The following is a 20,542-nucleotide window of genomic DNA, read 5'->3' as shown; positions in this document are numbered from 1 at the left end:
AATTGTATTCCCCCATCATTTTTTTGATACCTTCACTCCCACATCATTTCAGAATTAAAGAGAGCAAAATGTGTAGGTCCAGATAAGGAGAACTTAAGATATTTACTATCTGCCTATACTTGGTTACCTGCATTTCAGAAAAAGAAGATTCAATGACAGAAATAACTGATCTAGCATAAACAATTTGGGTGTGGTTATGCAAGAGATTTTTATAATATTATTCTGTTAGATATGTAGAGATACTCGGAAGGCTACTGACTAACTGAAATAAGCGAGCTCATTTTTATTTCATTTTATTTTTGGAAAAAGATACCTGTATTCGATATACTAAGTAGAGTCGTTCTGATTTCCAGAGAAATTGCTGAAAGAATGCCCAACCCTCGGTCTTTTCTTCTCCTTGGTGATGCATACATGAATATTCTAGAGGTAAAACTTCTGATGTTACTGAACTGCAATTTTTAAAAAATTATTTCTGATGAGTATAACTTTCTATTAAAAGCAGTGTTTTTTAAAATGATGTTTACTATTTGAAGATCCAGTCATCACACTGAAAGGGAGATATCTGTTACAATTTTTAAAAATTGATTTTTTTTTTTAAAGTTGAGATCCAGTAATTCAGCAGTATTGTTATTTGAAATAGAGATGAGGCCGGGGGCGGTGACTCACACCTGTAATCCCAGCACTTTGGGAGGCTGAAGTGGGTGGGTCACCTGAGGTCAGGAGTTTGAGACTAGCTTGGCCAAATGGCAAAACCCTGTCTCCACTGAAAATACAAAAATTAACCAGGTGTGGTGGCAGACACTTGTAATCCCAGCTACTTGGAAGGCTGAGGCAGGAGAATTGCTTGAACCTGGGAGGTGGAGGTTATAATGAGCTAAGATCACACCATTGCACTCTAGTCTGGGTAAAAGAGTGAGATTCTGCCTAAAAAAAAAAAAAGACACCAAAAGTATGTTGGGAATGTTCTTTATACAGAAGGATAAAAGGAGCTACAGACTAAGGTGGTGTTTTCTTCAAAGGGAACCAATCCTCCAGTGCTCTATAATGGCTGTTCTAATGACTTCTGGAAATGAAAAGTCAAATGGTGTCCCTTAGTTCACATATTGTTATTTATATAGACAAGAGCACAATTAATATGAGTAGAATTATACTAATAAATTATACCTACCCATACCTACTCTTATTTATCACCTTTTTGAAATTATTAAACTTCCTATGCTTCAGTATACACTTAATCTTATGTAATATTCCAAATGTAGAGCTTAATTATAGAAATGTTGCCCTTTAATTGGATGCAGTTATGCTTACTTTTTATTGCTTATTTTTTGTGTCTGGCAATATTAGCCTGAAGAAGCCATAGTAGCATATGAGCAAGCATTAAATCAGAACCCAAAAGATGGAACACTGGCAAGCAAAATGGGGAAAGCACTTATCAAAACTCACAACTACTCAATGGTAAGTTCTTTATAGTTTGAAATATGTCTTTTTCATCAAATTTATCATACCCTGTTCTCCAGAAGCTTCAAAAGGCACCATTTGCATCTTTAATGGTTGTAAACTCCAAATCTGTATTTATGAACTGGGATTTGTTTTAAAGGCTTTCTCAGTATCTCAGATTCTTCATTGCTTCATTTTGTAATGATTGTTTGGACCCTAGAGCTTACTTCAGGCTTCATCTTGTATCTAAAATCCTTGCTACCAAATCAATTACCATAAAGTTATTATTCTTACATCTCTTTTATTATGTGACAAAACATATGATAAATGTTCTTTCTGCTGCATCAGTTTTTGCAAGCTAGGTGCTTTGAGTTTATTTTTTTTCCAGTAGGGAAAAGATATTTTTCTTTAACTGTTATATTCTTACCCTTTTCCTAGTAATTGTTGACCATATGTACAAGAGCTAGCAAAATGTATGTCTTTGATAAGGTTCACTGGCCTCATAAAACCTCTAAAAAAATTCTTTGCCAAGTACCATTCTTTAGCTACTTATCATAAGAAATGTTAGTTGTTAGCCAGGTGCAGTGGCTAACGCCTATAATCCAAACACTTTGGGAGGCCAGTACGGGTGAATCACTTGAGTTCAGGAGTTTGAAACCAGCCTGGCCAACATGGTGAAACCCCATCTCTACTAAAAATACAAAAAATCAGCTGGGCGTGATGGCAGGTGCCTATAATCCCAGCTACTTGGGAGTTTGAAGCAACTTGCTTGAACTTGGGAGGTGGAGGTTACAGTGGGCTGAGATTGTGCTACTGCACTCCAGCTGGGCCACAGAGTGAGACTTCTTTGTCTAAAAAAAAAAAAAGAAATGTTAGTTGTGATGATCTAGTGTCTGAGAAGAATGGCATACTTAATTGACAGGTAGGTATGCGCTTACAGTTCTTCCTGGTTATTTCCAGTTATACCTATGCTTTAAGTCTATAATGTGTGCAATAGCTGTGCTTGAACCCCATTCTTATTGCCTTGTTCCCTTAAATGAAATGGATTTTGTTTAGGCGATCAGTTACTATGAAGCTGCTCTGAAAAGTGGACAGAAGAATTATCTTTGCTATGACCTGGCTGAGCTCTTACTAAAATTGAAATGGTATGACAAAGCAGAAAAAGTTCTTCAACAAGCTCTGGCTCATGAACTTGGTATGAAAGTCTTTCTAGTGTGAAAAATGTCTGATAAGTCTGATCCATTTTATTTTTATATTGCATAAATATATATTTGTATCCTCAATATTTCATATGTGGTTGGTTATATAAATACATGCGTATTTTTTCTTTTATCAGAGTGCTACTCTACTAAAATGTGGCATTTTAAAATATTAGCAGATTTATGAAACAGTTAAATGTGTTATGGAACTATAGCTTACTTTCCAAAATAATATAAGTAAGTTATCTTTAAATTGCAACTACCTCATATTTAAACACTTTAACATTTTTGCAGTATTTACTTTTTAAAAAAGTAGCACATTTCTTTTTTCAAATTCTAGCACTATCAAAGAATATAATGCATAAGTCACTGTTTCTCCTATGAATCCCATTTGCCTTGTTCTCAAATTATCTCCTTAGTAATTTGTGATTTAATATATAGTCTATATATGTGTGTGTATATAAGTGTAATGTGATTTTCCTTTGTAAAACTGTATTACTTTTTCTGTTCTGCAAATTTTTCCACATACATGTCTGAGATAGTTTGATGTCAGTGTATCATGCATTTAATTTGCATTTCTTTGATGAGGGATAAGCTTAGGTATTATTTTGTTTATATATCTTATTTTCCTCTAGGAATTTTTATTCATATTATTCTATCTGCAGGCATCACAGTGTTCCATAATGCCAGTAAATTAGTTAATTTTCTGGAAACTATTGGGTATTTAATTTGCATTCCTTTGTTTTGATATTATAATCCATATTACAATGAATATCATTGTATCATTCATTAGTGTAGATTTGCATGTATTTCTTAGAATAGGATGCTGAGCTGAAGATTTTGTGCATTTAAAATTTGTTTGGATACTATCAAATTACCTTCTTAGAAGTTTGTAAAAATTTACTCTTTTAGGAACTTTATTTTTTAATAAAATCTGGTGATTGCCCATTGCCAGAATTTAAAGATTACAGCAGTGAATAAAAGTTATATCCTCTCCCACTATCCAGAGAAAACGATATTTAACAACTTGTATATCATGATAATCAGTCTCCCTGCCACCATCTTTGTCTCTCATATATCCACAATTATTATTATGCCTACCACTTTTTTCTGTTTAAATGGATTATAGTACAATTATATTCTGCAGTATGCATTTTTCATTTAATAACATCTTTCCATTATAGAAATATAGCTTTTCTTTATTTTTTAGCATATGTAGAGTAGCCCACTCTATGTTAATAATCATAATTGATTTGATGAGTTGCCTATTGGAATAGACATTGAGATTGGGGAATAGTTGGAAGCAGTACTGAGATAAAATCCATATATATATATATATATATATATATATTCCTCTCTATACTTCCTAGAATTAACTCTTGCTCCATTGTTCTTTCTTAAGGCTAAAAACTTCCTGACATTATGTAGTGTTAGTCATGAAAAGTAAACTTATTTTAATTTGCATTTCTTTGATGAGTGATAAAGTTAGGTATTATTTTGTTTATAGATCTTATTTTCTTCTAGGAATTTTTAATTTCTATTCTTTGTCTTTAATCCTTTACCTGATACTCATATTATAGATATTTCTCCCAGGCTCCTTTTCTTTATCAGATCTGTTTATTGTATTTTTGATCAAGTAGAATATTTAGTGATCGTATATTGTATCTGTTTGTCATGTCCTTTTTTAGGCTTCTGAATTTCTTGTCATTCTGAAAGACTTTCCCTAATCTTAACATTATAATATTATTTCCATATATTTTTGTCATTTGTGTTGTTTTAATTTTTATATTTAGAAGTTTAATCCATGTATTTTACTCCACATACAAGTTTTACTATATAGTTTCCAAAATGGATAGCCAATTTTATTTTTGTGCCATTTATGGAACTGCCTCCTTTATTTTATAATAAACTCCTTTATATACATTACCCTGATTATAGGAATCTTTGTTTTATTCCATTGCGTTATGTTTCTTTTCTTTTGCCAACACCATGTTTAGTGTAGCTTTAAAATACATTTGAACACATGTTTAGAGAAGCCCTTTGTAAGTTTTCTGATATTTTCAAAGTGGTCTTTCAGTTTAGCTTTGATGAAATTGGTGCTTAAGTTCTCCTACTTATAAATGTATTTATTGTATGAAGTGTTACTACTTCCATAAAAATATATACATGGATTTGTCAGATCGTCTTTTGAAACACTCGAAAGACCAAAATGTGGATATACATTTTGAAACGTTTGTAGGGAGAGAGAGATTCAAGTATCATATGTTTTATTTACAGTGGGTATATTATTTTTATGTAATATAAATGCTTTCACTTAATATTTGTCGAGCATACCCATGACATACTTAGAGGCCTTCAGATACATTTCATACATTGTTTCATCAGGACTCATATTAATCTTTGAAGCAAATATAATCATACCCATTTGAAAATTAGCAATGTGAAACTCAGTTTTATTGATATGTCCAGGTCTACCTAGTTGGTAAAATGGCATGGTGTGTCATGAACTTGACATGCAATTGACAAATGGTAGAGGAAACATTTTAGTTAATTATCTAGGGTCTTTTATTGTTCTTAGACACAAAATATTCAGCATTAACCAAATAATTAAATAGTACTTACCGTGTACCAGAGTTTGTTTTCATTACTTTGCGTATTTTAACTTATTTAGTAACTTATTAGCTTTTAAAATTTTACATCCACCTTGTGAGGTAGGTACTAGTGTTTTTCCTATTTTACAGATGAAAGGGAAATATAGAATGGTTAAGTACCTTGCTCAAGATTAAATGTCTAGTAAGTGGTAAAGCCTAGATTTGAAACCATACTGTTTAACATCAAAGTCAGTGCTCTTAGTAACTATACTTTATTGCTTATTAAGTATCTATGATTTTTAAAAGAGCAGTTATCTTCTTAATTGCATATAGCAACTACTCTTCTTTTAATGACTTCAGTAAACAAATTTTTATACACTTAAGAATAAAAATGGAAATTATTGTGGTGTTTAATTATTATTTATGTATTTCTAAGAAAAGCCTCTAGTTGTAAACCCGTTCTTTAACTTTTCAATCAGCTAGTTTTTATCCTAAATCTTTTTTTTTTTTTTTGGTCATTCTTCAGTTCACTGAGAAATTTTTAACTTTATTCACCATTTTTCAAAATCATTTTTTTCAGGAGACCAGTTTTTAAAATTCTAGGAAAATGTAAACATTTATTTAGGATGAATAATTTTTTTTGTTACATTCCATTCTTTCATAGTAAATGAACTGTCAGCTCTCATGGAGGATGGACGTTGTCAAGTTCTTCTAGCAAAAGTTTATAGTAAAATGGAAAGACCTGGTGATGCAATCACTGCATTACAGCAGGTAAATGCATTTGTTTGTGAGTGTGGTCATGAGGTAGGAGATGAATGCAGAAGGAAATAACGCCATGTATAAGAGGAAAGCAATCTCTTTTGGCCAAAGAGCTACAGAAAATATGTCAAAATCGAAATATGTGTTGAATACTTATGGATTATACAGCTTAAGTATATTATTACTACTATTATAACAATTAGGAATGGTTGGTGTTTTTTAATCTTGTTTTATAGCTGAGGAGACTTGGTTGAATAACTTGTGTGAAGACATATGACTAGTGTCATAGTCAAGATTTGAACTTACTTAGTGCTTTCTCCCTCCATTTATTTAGATCTTTTTTTCTCTTAATATTTTGTGGTTCTCAACATAGAGGTTTTTCATAGATTTCCTTAGATGTGATCCCAAGTGGTTGATTTTTTTTTTATGATGTTTCAGTTTCTGGTTTCTAACAACTTCTTTACAAGTGACTTAAATATTATCAAATGTACTCTCTGCATCTTTCAAGATGATCATATGTCTTTCCTCTTATTTTTCTTTTTAAATGTGGTATATTTAATTGATTTATTTTCAAATGTTAAACCACCCTTATATCCCTGAAATAAATGTCACTTTGATATAATTTTTAAAAAGATATTACTGGAATTTAAAGATGTTTTATATTTTGTTCAGGATTTCTACATCTGTGTTCAACAAGTTGATACTAATTTGTTTATTTTTTCTTTTTGTTTTTTGAGATGGAGTTTCACTCTTGCTGCCCAGGCTGTAGTGCAGTGCTGCAATCTTGGCTCACTGCCATCTCCGCCTGCCAGGTTCAAGTGATTCTTTTGCCTCAGCCTCCCGAGTAGCTGAGATTAGAGGCACCTGCCACCAAGCCCAGCTAATTTTTGGATTTTTAGTATTTTTTGCAGTGACTGGGTTTCACCATGTTGGTCAGGCTGGTCTCGAACTCCTGACCTCTAATGATCCATCCCTATTGGCACCCCAAAGTGCTGGGATTACGGGCATGAGCCACCACGCACAGCTGCTAATTCTTTAATGTTTGGAACAATTCAGGGTTGCAGACCTTGAGACTTCTTTGAAGGAAGGTTTTTATCTATGGATTCAACATCTTTAATAGATTTAAGACTGATCATTTTCAAATTGATTCTATCAATTTAGATTTTTTAAGTAGTTTATTGCTAAATTTATTAACATAAACTTATTAATTGTATCTTTACTTTTGAATGTCTATAAATTAGTGAAAAAGGTCCTCTTTTATAAACCTGATATTAGTAATTTTTTTTTCTTCTTTAATAATCAATTATGCTAGGGGTTTATTATCTTACTAATATTTTCGAAGAGTCAACTTTTACCTTTTCTGGCTTCATTAAATGTTTTAACCTCATAATTAATTTCTTCTACTTTCTTTGCGTTTGGTTTACTATTTTTTTTTTTCTTTTTTTAGCCTCTTGAAATAGTATGTTAGGTAATGGATTTCAAGCTTTTGTTCTTTTTTTATTCATTTGAAGCAATAAATTTTTCTCTCTCGACACTGGTTTATCAGCATTCCACAAGTTTATTATTATTTAGTGTAAAACATTTTCTCATTTTCACTTTGATTGCTTCTTTGACCCATGGTTTATTTAAAAGTGTAATATTCAATTTTTAAGGAGTTCTGATTTGCTTGCTATCTTTCTGATTCTGATTTCTAGCACACTTCCACTATGCCAAGACATACTTTGAATGATTCAGTTTTTTGAAATTTGTTGAAGCTTGCTTTATAGCCTATATTATAATCAATTTTGGTAAAGGTTCCATGTGGACTTGAAAAATATGTTTCTAGCATTACTATAACCACAATTATTCTTGCACCAACCTAATAAATACTTAGTTCAACTATATGTCAATTAGGTCAGATTTTTTATTGCTTTTTCTGCATCTTCCTTGTTCTTAGGGTTTGGCTGTTGTTTATTTGCTTGGTTTTGGTCTATTTGTGTAATTTGCTGTTAGGAGAGGAATGTTAAAATCTTTCAGTGTTATTGTGTGTTTCTCTTTTTCCATTTAATTCTGTGTATTTTTCCTTCATTTATTTAGAAGATACACTATTGAATGATCCAAATTTGGAATTGCAATATCTTCCTGGTGATTAAGTTCTTTATAATAATAAAATGGCCTTCCGCTTTTCTAGTAATGCTTCTCGCTTTAAAATCTCCTTTGTCTTCTATTAATATAGCTAACTCCAACTTCCTATTAATATTTGCATGATATATCTCCTGCATTCTTTTACTTTCAGTTTTCTTTTCCATGTCCTTGTGTTGATGATCTGTCAGCATATTATTTACTCTGACAATCTTAATCTATTATATTTTGTTAACATTTAATATGATTATGAATTATGTTTAGATTTATATTTGCCATATTATATTTTGTTTTTGAATTTTCTTGACTTTTATCTGAATTAGTTACATTATTCATATTCCATTTTCGCCTTATTATTGTGTTATTTAAACCTCCTTTTATTATTTTTCAGTGTTAGCTACACGTCTTCATATTCAAATTCTACTCTACCTTTGCCTTTTCCATTATTTTTGTCATGCATTTTAAATTAGTAGCTTGAATCTTTGTCTATAGGGAACACAATGTGATATATTTTATTTCGGTATCAGACACTGGAAGATTTTTAAAGAAATCTTCTAGGTTCTCCATCTCATTTGAATAATTTTGTGTGTCTGCCTTATCCATTATGTGATGATTTTACAGCTTAATTCTGAGAGGGATAATCTCACTTCCCAAGTTCCCTGGAGACACTAAATGTTCCCCAGATAAGATCCACAATATTGGTTTGTTTTGCAGTTGTCTAGTTCCTGGATATAAAAGTGAAATGGTATTTGCATCTTAATCATCACTTGCCTTCTTAATACTTTTTATTTTTTTAAAAAAGACCTTCATTATTTTTATCTCATTCTATTTATTCTGTGTCTGTGAGCTCCTGTGATATGTTGGAAGCAACAGGGCTCTGAGGTAAGCAAATAGGTTATATATGACTATGTTCGTTTTCCCACAAAGAGTATTTGTCCAAGATTATATAGCTGGTTTACTAGAAGAGTTTAAAGTGGAATTCAGATATCTCAGTCCTAAACCTTTGTGCTTTCCAGGATACTGAACTAGTCACTTGATTTTCATCTACCAGGAAGACTTATGCATTCTGCAAATAATTTGTAGTGTTTTGGTTTTGAGATTTAACTGAAAGGTGTATGTGTGTGTATGTGTGTGCACATGTGCATGTGTGTGTGTGTGCGCTCACACAAGTTTCAGTAGAGCGTTCCAAAATTTTTTTGTTCTAGTTGTGAATGAATCGAGCTTGAATTATTAGATTCCTGTGATATCCATCTAGGTTTTTGATGCCACTAAAATATATAACCTTAAACAATATGAATGTCTTATCCTTAATTGCTGGTACCTTTTAGCCTTCACTTTCTGAATCATATGATAGAGAATTGCACCCAGCCCTAGGTTAGCTACCAGTAGCTACAAGGAAAGTGTAATCTTTGGTAAATGCAGACTTTTAAAACATTTTAGAAATAAATTTAGCTTACTTCACTCCTTTATGAGTATCATTAATCCCAGTCACTATGGTTGCATGAGCCCCTGTGTTATAAAAGCAGATATATGAAGCAACACCAAAAAACAGCATGCCATGGCTAGGTAATACCAGCACCCCAAACTGTAATCAGTTTTAAGTTTATATGTTTTATAGCACAGGGATTATTCATTTTTAATAAGGTTTGGAGAACTATAACATTCTTCCCAATGATAACATGCTGCGTATTCTTAATGACAAAGAGACAAATCTTAAGATGCAATTCAAACAGGAACTTACACATGGAATCAAAGCTTTTGATATTTTATGTTCATTTATTCAGCAACCATTTATTGAGCCTAATTCTCTATGTAACTTCTGCAAAGTTGCTAAATGTTTTTGGCAGTGACAGAAATGGTAAATTTAGGGAAATCTCAAGTCCTATGAATTTTGCTTTCTAAACATTTCAGACTTTTCCAATAACTCCACATTTCAGTATCCCTCTCTGTCATCTTAGAGCCCACTCCATCGTTATTTCTTGCTTATTCCTGCAGTGGCCTCCTGACTGATTCCATCCTCTTCTAGTCTTATTTTTCTCTAGTCAGTTCTTCACAGTGACGTCAAGGTGATAGTTCCCAAAGATAAACCTGATCCTCTCAGGCCAATTCTTATAAACATGGTATAGTAGCTTCTCATGGCCTCTAGGATAAAATGCAGATTATTTTACAGGCTTACATGTTGTATATTCTCTATATCTTTCTAGCCACTTTTCTTCTAATTATTTGATCAAGCAATATATCCTTTATTCTCTTTCCTTCACATGTGCTTCCTAATGCCTATGAGCCATTCCATCTTTTCATCCTATTTCTTTCTCTCCAACTTATCGGGGTGTAACTACTAGCCATTCTTTTTTTTTTTTTTTTTTTTTTTTTTTTGAGATGGAGTCTTGCTTTATCACCCAGGCTGAAGTGCAATGGCTCTCGGCTCACTGCAACCTCTGCCTCCTAGGTTCATGCAATTATCCTACCTCAGCCTCCCAAGGAGCTGGGATTACAGGTGCACACCATCATACCCAGCTAATGTTTTGTATTTTTAGTAGAGACGGGTTTCACTATGTTGGCCAGACTGGTCTTGAACTCCTAACCTCATGATCTGCCTGCCTTGGCCTCCCAAAGTACTGGGATTACAGGCGCAAGCCACCACACCTGGCTGGTACTGGCAATTCTTTAATTCTCACCTGACCTCCAAGACTGAGTTAGGTTTTCTGTTATGTACTCCCATGGCAACAGTATTTTCCACTTACCTTAGACAACAGTCCTCTGGGGGCAGTTTGCCAGGGGCCTCTGTTGCCAATATTTGTTCCTCTTTCTCTTTCATTTTCACTTTCCTTCCTACATTTGCAGTTTAGAGTTCAGGATGTAAAGCAGTATGCAGCCATAAATGATGGGACATCCCTAACAAAATGCTAGGAGGCCACTACCTGGAAACCTTTGTCCTTAGCATAGTACCCTTACCCCTGAGGTGCTAGGGATGGGCCCTGGGTCTTTCCCTGCTTTCTACTTTCCTAATGGCTTAGTGATGTCAAAGGAGGACATCTTGATGTGTAGAGGTGCAGTAATTCAGGGATGTAAGGATACCTTCCTGCAAGACAAGATCATCCTGTCTAAACCAATTGTTTTCAGGTTTTTTACTAGAAGCCACATGCATGAGTGTGTGTGTGTGTGTGTGTGTGTGTGTGTGTATAAAAACATGAACAGATGTATGCATATGTATAACCCAAAACACACAAATGTACGTATATTGACATACTTATATAAACACATATTAATATAACCAAAATAAAAATTTCATGAAACATTAATCTTAACCACATGCTATATACACTCATATTTTTCTTTCATTTGCAAAGGTATGCTGTATAACTCTCTAAACCTCTGGTTTGAGAAAACAAAACAAAAACCTGTTTCAAAGCACTTGTTAACTAACATTTTGACTGGAGTCCCCAGAAGTGCACCCTGTGTGTAGCATAATATATGGCATATGGTATGCATATACTATTTGTTAAATAAATGCATTCATTAGCAAATGATTATGCATAGTTCAAACATAAATTTTATTCTTGAAGACCTAAAACATGGGAGTTTTTACCGTTTATTAAAGGAAGATCTCAATGTTCCAGTAATCAGATAGATGGGTAGAAAGGCTGATATTCCTCCAATTTAACAAACTACTTTACATTCTTACCCCAAGGAAGGCCCCACCTCCTCTTACTTGTTTCACAGTTGTATTTCTTCCTTAGTGAACTTCCTATATACATACTTGTAACAGTGGGAAAAGGCTCAGTAATTTCATAGTGTTTTGTTGGGAAGATATATGCATGCTGGCTCATTTGCAAACAAGTACATGCTTGAGATCTCAATAAGACATTTTCCTTGGATCAGGCTTTGTTAGATCAAGGGTTCATAATGTTTAAATAAATCTGTAAAATTACACTGTGTGTGAGTTATGGAGAATTTAATTTCCTTTCTTTCTTTTTTTTTTTTAATTCCCTTTATCCTTATTTTTTTTCTAGGCTCGAGAATTACAAGCTCGGGTACTAAAACGTGTTCAGATGGAACAGCCAGATGCAGTTCCTGCACAGAAACGTTTAGCAGCTGAAATTTGTGCAGAGATTGCAAAACATTCTGTTGCTCAGCGAGACTATGAAAAAGCAATTAAGTTTTATAGAGAGGCCCTGGTTCATTGTGAAACAGATAATAAGGTCAGTACCTTTATAAAATTTTACGTACCTTTTATTCCAGATGTCCTCTGATTTCCTCAGGTGTAAAATTTACCAGTTTATTTAATAAGAAGTTTTAGGCTGAGTACAGTGGCTCATGCCTGTAATCCCAGCACTTTGGGAGGCTGAGGCGGGTGGATCTCAAGGAGTTTGAGACCAGCCTGACCAACATGGTGAAGCCTCATCTTTACTAAAAATACAAAAATTAGCCGGGCATGGTGGTGGGTGCCTGTAATCCCACTACTCAGGAGGCTGAGGCAGGAGAATCACTTGAACCCGGGAGGTGGAGGTTGCAGTGAGCTGACATTGTGCTGCTGCACTTTAGTCTGGGCAACAGAACGAGACTCCATCTCAAAAAATAAAATTAAAAAGAAGATTTTAAAAGAAATGTAACAAAAATACAAGTTAAAAGATTATTATTCCTCTAAAACTTTCAAAATCTTACATGATGCTTACTTTAAGAATATTAGAGTTTAAGGCCGGATGCAGAGGCTCATGCCTGTAATCCCAGCACTTTGAGAGGACAAGGCAAGCACATCACTTGAGTCCAGAAGTTCAAGACCAGCTGAGGCAGCATGGCAAAACTCCACTCTACTAAAAAATACAAAAGATAACCAGGCATGGTGCCGTGCACCTGTAGTTCCAGCTCCTCACAGGGCTGAGACGGGAGGATCACCTGAGCCCAGAAGGTCAAGGCTTCAGTGAAACATGATGGTGCCGCTATACTACAGCCTGGGTAACAAAGTAAGACCCTGTCTCAAAAATAAAGAACAGAAAAAAAGAACATTACAGTTTAAAAATGGTAATGGAACAAGTAACATAAGCAACATGAAAAATTGTTTTAATATTTATGTTTTTGATTATCAAAATAATTTAAATAATTTTCAAATTAATTTATCAAAAATAAATAATTGTAAAATAAAATAATTTCTCAATCACAAATATCTGCATTTAGCCAATTCAGCTCCTCTGTATTTCAATTGGTGTTTAGTATTAGGATGCGAAAATGGCTAGACTGAATCTACGACCTCATATGGCACCGTGGGAGAATAAACTAAAGATAATTTGGTGTAGTGCCCTTACATACATGACTGGCTATGTTAAAATTAAAATGTTTTTACTCTGTCAAGATCTGAGAAGATCTGGAGACATGATTAATTTTTGAAAATAATTAATGGCTGAACACTTAAGTAAGTGATGCCTATATAAAAGGCAACTATACTCCAGAATTTAATGACTAGTTTGAACGTTTTTATTAATATAATTTTTTCAGATAAAGGGCACAAACAACCTTTAGCAAGGCATAACCAAACAGATACCTTTTTCAATGGTTGCTAAAGGAGTTGGAATCCTACTTTTAAATCTGAGGCATACCTTTAGAGATTATCTGCATGAAGCTTTTTATTTTACAAATGAGAAGGCAGATTAGGAGAGAGAGAAAGGACCTGACTTGGCCCCATCCTGGAGGAGCTGGGACTAGAATCCCATCTCCTAGTTTTAAGACCAGTGTTCTTTTCACAATGCATTATGTCTTCTCTACTTTTGAAGTGAGTTGTTACCTGTTTTTCTGTTTTGTTTTTTTCTAGTGTAAAAGAAAATACAGATGGGCTTACCTATAGTTTGTGTGTGTGTGTGTGTGTGTGTGTGTGTGTGTATTACACTTGACATTTTTATTGCAGTGACTTGTGGTCAACTAAAGTTTAATCTGTATCCGCATATTTTCCTCATTCACTTTTAATTCTATACAGTATCTGACAAGTCTAGTCCTTTGCTCTACAGATTATGCTGGAACTGGCACGATTATACCTGGCACAAGATGACCCTGATGCCTGCCTGCGGCAGTGTGCTGTGCTGCTTCAGAGTGACCAGGATAATGAAGCTGCCACCACGGTCAGTCCAAGGAACTTCAGTTCAGTCAAAGCAGTTGCATTTTATAAATTTTAAATTTTACCCCACAGAACTACTACTAGAGGATGAGGCATGGCTCATGTTGGGTTTTGGAAGAAATCATATTTTTCTAACGTTAGTGTATTTTACCAATAAAGACCCAGAATCATTAGGATTTTATTTATAAGAAAGACAGCAAACCTATATCGGGCTTTTACATGCCCTTTTGGGTCTAGTTAATTTTTATTTATGCCTAAGGGGATGCTTGGTTAGGTGGAGTTCACATGGTAACACTATAATTTGCTAAGAACTAACTTTTAAGTACTTACTTAGGAATGCTGGACGAATTTAAGAAATTTTTGGAGTTACAGGGGAAAAAAAAAACTTCATCCATCAGTCTAAGATGGTCTGTTTTGATGAGAATTTTGTTTTGTTTTTGTTTTTATGTGGACTGAAATATTTGTCACTTTTGCAAACAGCTACATGGATGACATTTTGTGAGGTTTATTCAAAGTTATTGCGGTTAAAAAGATATATATGAAGTCTGCGTTTTAAAACACATAGGAAAAATCTCAGTAGGTCTGCTCATTTTTAATTTTTCAAAATATTTATGATTTAAATTTTGTTTTATTTTTGAGTCTTCTCATTATCATTTTAATCAGGTCCAGTGAGGTATCTTTTCTACAATAGCATGCAGAGTGTGCAATTCCTTTCAAATTTCTGTTATTAAAACAACTGCTAGGAGTATATTTTTTGCTAAAAATATAATTCAGCAAGCAGAGCAATCTGCTTCACATCCTTGATTATCTTCTGTTAAACTGATCTCCAAGCCTTTCTGCTCAAGGTGGGCTTGAACCTTAATGCCTTCTTTTTAAACAATGCTACCCCCTCCTCATGTTTATCGTCTATATTTTTCTAGTGCTAAGTCTTGATTGAAAGAATATGTTGTGTAAAATACATGGCAGTATTTTTAGAACCAACTTTTGTCTTTATAGATGATGGCTGATCTCATGTTCAGAAAACAAGACTACGAACAAGCAGTGTTCCATTTACAGCAGCTTTTAGAGCGTAAGCCAGGTAAATACCCTCTGATTTTATTTCTTCAGCGCAGCCACCTTCCTTTCTCCTTTTTCTTCCGTTTGGTGAAAAACTGCCTGCTTATTCCCCACGTGGGCTTGAGTAGCTGAAATGGCTGTGAGGAAAATACAACACTGTTTTCTGGCCTCATTTTAAATTATGAGCGCAAACCTGGCAATCCTACTGTATTCCAATAATGAATTCATTGATTCTAACTACTTTTCCCCCTTTCTCCTGTCCCCTCAAACTTCCAACAGCCTTGCCCTGTTTCTTGTCCACAATTAAAAGCCTTGCCACCTACTTCACTAAGAGAATACTTGTACCTGAAAAAGAATTTCTCCCTTCTTTGTCAGCAGATTTACCCATTCCTCAGTCTTTGTCCTCCCCAGGCTTATGATCCCACCCATGGCCAGCTTCTCACCTACCAAAGGGCTTGATTCCTATAGTTTTCTCTCTTGAATTATTTTTTTTTCTAATCAGCATATAACTGTGCTGTGACATTTTCCTGCTCTAAATAAATCAGTCAGTAAAAATCAAGTCTTAACTCTCGCCCCCTCCCAATTACTGTGCCCTTCTTCGGTTCTTCTCAACAACAAATTTTCTCCAAAGGATTTTGAAACATGAAACATGCTGTCTTCATTTTGTTTCAACCACTACTGCACTCCAGGGAAGTCGCTTCTCCAGTGTGACCCCGATCTTGCCAGATCAGATTCTGTTCTCAGTTCTCTGCCGACTTCACCTGTCATCATATTTGGCACAGTTCATCCTCATCCACAGTCAAAGACTTTCTTCATTTGTCTCTGAGATCCTAAACTCACTCGGTTCTTCTTTTGCCCCATTGCCCACTGTCTTAGTCTACTTTGTTGGAGCTCTCTTCACTTTATGACCTTTAAATATCAGAACACTCCCAGCCTCAGTTCCCAAACCTCTTTTCTTTTTATATATTCACACCGTAGGTGACTTTGTCCAGGCACATGGCTTTATATCCCATGTATGTGCTGATATGTCCTAAACATTTATCTGCAGGCTTTACTCATGTACACCTCTGCCTCTTTGTATTCCCACTCAGATGTCTAGGAGTATCTCAAACTTATAATGTCCAAAATAGAACACCTGATCTTTTCCTCCCTCTAAGTTTGCTCCACCCCCACCTCTTACCTGACTGGCATCACTGCCCACTGTTATGCCAGCCCAGAACTCACAGTTAACCTTTGTCTCACCTTTCTCTCATATATCACCTCTAGTCTATCAGCACACCTTTGCTAGTGCTACATTCAAACTATACCTAGAATGCCATCACTTTTTACCACCACTGTTACTGCCACCCTGGTCTAAGCCATTGCCATTTTCCACGTTGATTATTACAGCATTGTCATAACTCATCTCTGTTTCCATCCCTAGCCTCCAAATAGTTTAGAATGCTTTCATTGAAAGTGGCAGAGATATCCCTGAAAATTTTAGGCTAAAAAAGCGTGGCTTTTTATTTTCTCTTCTGTAAAAGAAACCTAAAAGTACGCCGTGTAGGGACTGGCATGGGGGTTGCACCATATCATCAAGAAACCAGAGCCTTCTCTATTTTTGTTCCACATCATTACCCTGACTTGCTTGAGCATTACCTCATGGTCCGAGATGACCATTGCATTGCTGGGCATTATTGTTCCAGGGCCCAGATGGGGAAGGTGGGTGCAGAGCTGGGCTAAAGGGCTTGCCAACCAGCAAATCATCTTTTTATTTAAAAAAAAAAAAAAACCCTCAGTAGTATCACCTTTATGACTGCAAAAGAAGGTGAAAAATGTTATCTTTTAGCCAAATCTAATGCCCTGTAGAATAGTATCAGAATTCTAGTAAAGAAGAAAGGGACAATAGAAACAAGGTAGGCAACCATCCAAGCCAATTACAGCCTTGAGCCTTTTTTGCTGTTTCCACTTCCTGAAATATGCTCCTCCCAAAGGTCCATCTGGCTGCTGCCTCATTTTCTTTGGGATCCTTGCTCGAGTGCTACTTCTTCCTTAGAGCGCCCCTCCCCCGCTGGCCTCATGGAGCAGCCACTTCTTGCTCTCTGTCCTTTTATCCTGTTTTCTGTGTAGTTGGGTTTTTGGGGTTTGGCTTTTTTTTTTTTAAATGATTTTTGGGGTTTGTGTAGCCCTTGTGAAACAAAACAAAAAAACTGCAAATCATAGAACAGAAGCTTCAAGTGACCAGAAACGTTGCCCTTCACTGCTGTGTTTCCAGAATTTAGAAGGATATCTAGCTTAGTTGGTACTCAACAAATATTGGATGGAAAGAAGAGTGAGGGAGAAAAGGAAGAAAGGGAAGCAGGGAGGGAGGAGAGGAAGAGGAAAAGAAAGAGGTGGGAAGTGTTTGACTAACAGGTGGTGTATATTACTACCTGTGTTAACTAAAAAGAGTTTGACTGGCAGGGGAAGTCCTAGAGCTGTGTTTCAGTTCTTCTAAACCCCACTGTCTTCCTCTCTGGCTGTTGCCCTAGGCGCTCAGAGCTGCCTGGTTAGAGCCGCAGAGACACAGAGGTGGCCGTCCTTCAAGCAGGGCAACCTAAAGAACTAGATATGCTCTACATGCTACCTCTACTGATGCTTTCAATAAAAAGAAGTTTGAATTTAGAAAACATCAGTTGGTACATACAAATAAAATATCCCGAGTTAGTGCAAAAATTGAAAAGAAAAAATATGGTCTATTTTATAGTAATGTCAAAAGTTTAATTTCTCTTTATTGTTTTTACTATTTTTTTTTCCGCCTTGGGACTACCTCAGGCCATTTCATTGGTTTTTTTGCCCTGTCTTTTCCAGAGTATACTCAGATGTTATTTAAAAGAATGCTGTGAAAAAACTTGAGTCTTACCTCTTCAACTCACCCTGGGTCCAAAATACCGGCTCATCTTGCCACGCACATTGCCCAGACCTATTTTTATTTTCTTCAGGCTTGTGTCGTTTTTTTTCCTCTTCCATTTCTACCTGTTCCACACTGTTATCTCTTATTCCTCTTCTCTAAACTACCCATTTAAAAGTAATATACATAATACTTTCATTCTGTCCCAAGCTGTTCCCATTTCATAGTCTTTCCCTTTGAGACAATGATCTGACTGTATTTCTTTAAAAAACGGACTTCTTCCATTGTGAATATTAAAGATATTATCGTTTTCTAAGATTTGAAGGATCTCACCCATTATAGTTTTCTAAGATTTGAGGAAGGCTTCATGTGTCTTGTGGGTTTTGTTTCACCTAAGTTTCTGTTACTTGGCAGCAGCCCTTTTCCCAAAAAAATTGCCTTAGTAGACTGGCTGCTTTGGACTGTTTGTAAACAAATATAAAAGCAATTATTTATAAATACAATATAAGGATCATGTATTCCAGCAACACCAAATGACATACAGCCACATGTCCAAGTATTTGCTTAGGGTTTTTCCTTTGACCTAAAATGAACTTTAGCTGCCTTATCTCGTCCCCCTTTTCTCTTTCCAAACACATAATCTAAAATATATCCCTCTTGGTGAGGGGGGCGGAAAGCAAATCTGCTTCCCACTGCCACCACCTACATTAAAAAATGTCTTAGGTGATGCTGGGTAGCATGACCAACCATCCTAGATTTGCCTTGGACTGAAAGGTTTTCCTGGTTACAGAACTTCCCATACTAACAGAAAGTCCCAGGCAAAATGCGATGAGTTGGTAACCCTAATCCTGGGTTACTTTGTCCATACATCTTTATTACTTATAGTATCTTGCTAAAAATATTTATGTGCATATTTGTGTTCTTTATTACACTGTAGACTCCTCAAGTTCAGGGATCACACCATATTTATCTTTTATTCCCAATATCAGACAAAATACCGGGCACATGGATGTGGCAACATAGATGTTTATTGGTTGAATGAATCAGTCATTCACTAATGACTGTAAAACACTGACTCAATTAAAAATACAGCAGAAGAATCACTTGAACCCAGGAGGCGGAAGTTGCAGTGAGCCAAGATCGCGCCACTGCACTCCAGCCCGGGTGACAGGATGAGACTCGGTCTCAGAAAAACCCACAAATTTCTAAGTAAATTTTTATGATCTATGTACTATTTTTATGATCTATGTACTATCTTGTGTTGTGTGCTTTATTCTTACTAGTGCTTTATATACTTATTCACAGATCTATTTTGTTGGAATTATCCTAAAACATATGTATCTACATTAATTTTATGTGTATGTTATTGATTATCCTCAGTAACTCATCTTATACTTTAGGCTAAGGCTCTGTTTTAGCTTATTTCAGAAACTTACTGTACAATTTGACTTAATTTAAATAGTTGAAAAATTCGTCTTCTAGATCTAATTACTGCAATCATGACAGATTGCCCCTTTTCTCTCAGAATCTCCAGATTGCCTTGAGCTTTCCTCTTTCTTCATACTAATTGGTTAACATGTTTCATCAGTTCCCGTTTGCTTGATAGCTAGGTAACACATCCAGTCTGTCATATCCTAACCTACTGCTCTAATGAAGCCCTATATCACCCCTCACCTGAATTAGTGCAGATTGCCAACTCATCTTCCAGTCTCTAGTCTCTGGCTGCTCTGGGCCATCATAAGACTGTATCAGTTCTAAAAATCAAAAGCTATCCCTTTGCTTAAAATTTAGGATAGCGCTTCAGGATAAAGTCTAAACTCATAGCATTATCTTAATAATAATGTGGCCCAAAATTATTTGGCCATTTATATTTCTTATCCCTCTTCCTTTAATGATATCAAAGTTACCAACACTCCCCACACTGTTCTTCTCTTCCCTCTTGGAGCATGCTTTCTGCTACTTGGAATGCCTTTGTCTGTCTAGTAAGTTCTTTCTCATATCCTTGAGGCTTCTAAGGTCAGCTCCTATGTGAAATTTCCCAACTCCCCCAGGCAGAGTTAGGAATCCTGTGCTTTGTAATACCGTGGCACTGCATGTTGCCATGTCTCATTACCCTGTAACTATTTTCATATCTTCCTAGTATTCATCAGTAAAGATGGACCAGCTAAATTTTTTAGAGGCTAATATACATTTTAGTCTTTAATGGATTTCTTGCAGAAATTTGCCTTCTGTCAAATTTCCTGGTTAACCAAAAGACAAGTGAATGTAATTTAATCTATCAATGGTAATTACAACTTGAAGTAATAGCAAATACATTTCAATAGTATATAAGGGGAGAAATATTCAAGAAATTGCCTTCCCAATGTTGGCAATACTAGCAGTATCATATGAAAAAATTTTAGCC

General features: G+C 35.2%; 1 protein-coding gene across 4 annotated transcripts in view; it reads left to right on the top strand.

Moving 5' to 3' along the window:
- TTC21B (tetratricopeptide repeat domain 21B) overlaps nucleotides 1–20,542 on the top strand; it is a 76,024-nt gene that overhangs the window by 36,848 nt on the left and 18,634 nt on the right. For all 4 annotated transcript variants that reach the window (XR_004271367.1, XR_004271366.1, XM_032286607.1 and 1 more), the window contains 7 exons: nucleotides 354–426; nucleotides 1,345–1,455; nucleotides 2,494–2,632; nucleotides 5,892–5,998; nucleotides 12,121–12,309; nucleotides 14,107–14,217; nucleotides 15,210–15,291. Coding sequence is in view for 2 of the 4 variants with exons in the window: in XM_032286607.1 (XP_032142498.1) it covers nucleotides 354–426; nucleotides 1,345–1,455; nucleotides 2,494–2,632; nucleotides 5,892–5,998; nucleotides 12,121–12,309; nucleotides 14,107–14,217; nucleotides 15,210–15,291 (812 nt within the window). In the remaining 2 variants the exon portion in view is untranslated. The remainder of the gene's footprint in view (nucleotides 1–353; nucleotides 427–1,344; nucleotides 1,456–2,493; nucleotides 2,633–5,891; nucleotides 5,999–12,120; nucleotides 12,310–14,106; nucleotides 14,218–15,209; nucleotides 15,292–20,542) is intronic.

Source organism: Sapajus apella, unplaced genomic scaffold (genome assembly GCF_009761245.1).
Source record: "Sapajus apella isolate SASKATOON/1434 unplaced genomic scaffold, GSC_monkey_1.0 scaffold18, whole genome shotgun sequence".
NCBI lineage: Eukaryota > Metazoa > Chordata > Mammalia > Primates > Cebidae > Sapajus > Sapajus apella.
Note: the sequence above shows the minus strand (reverse complement) of the source record. Positions and strands in the feature narration are given on the sequence as shown.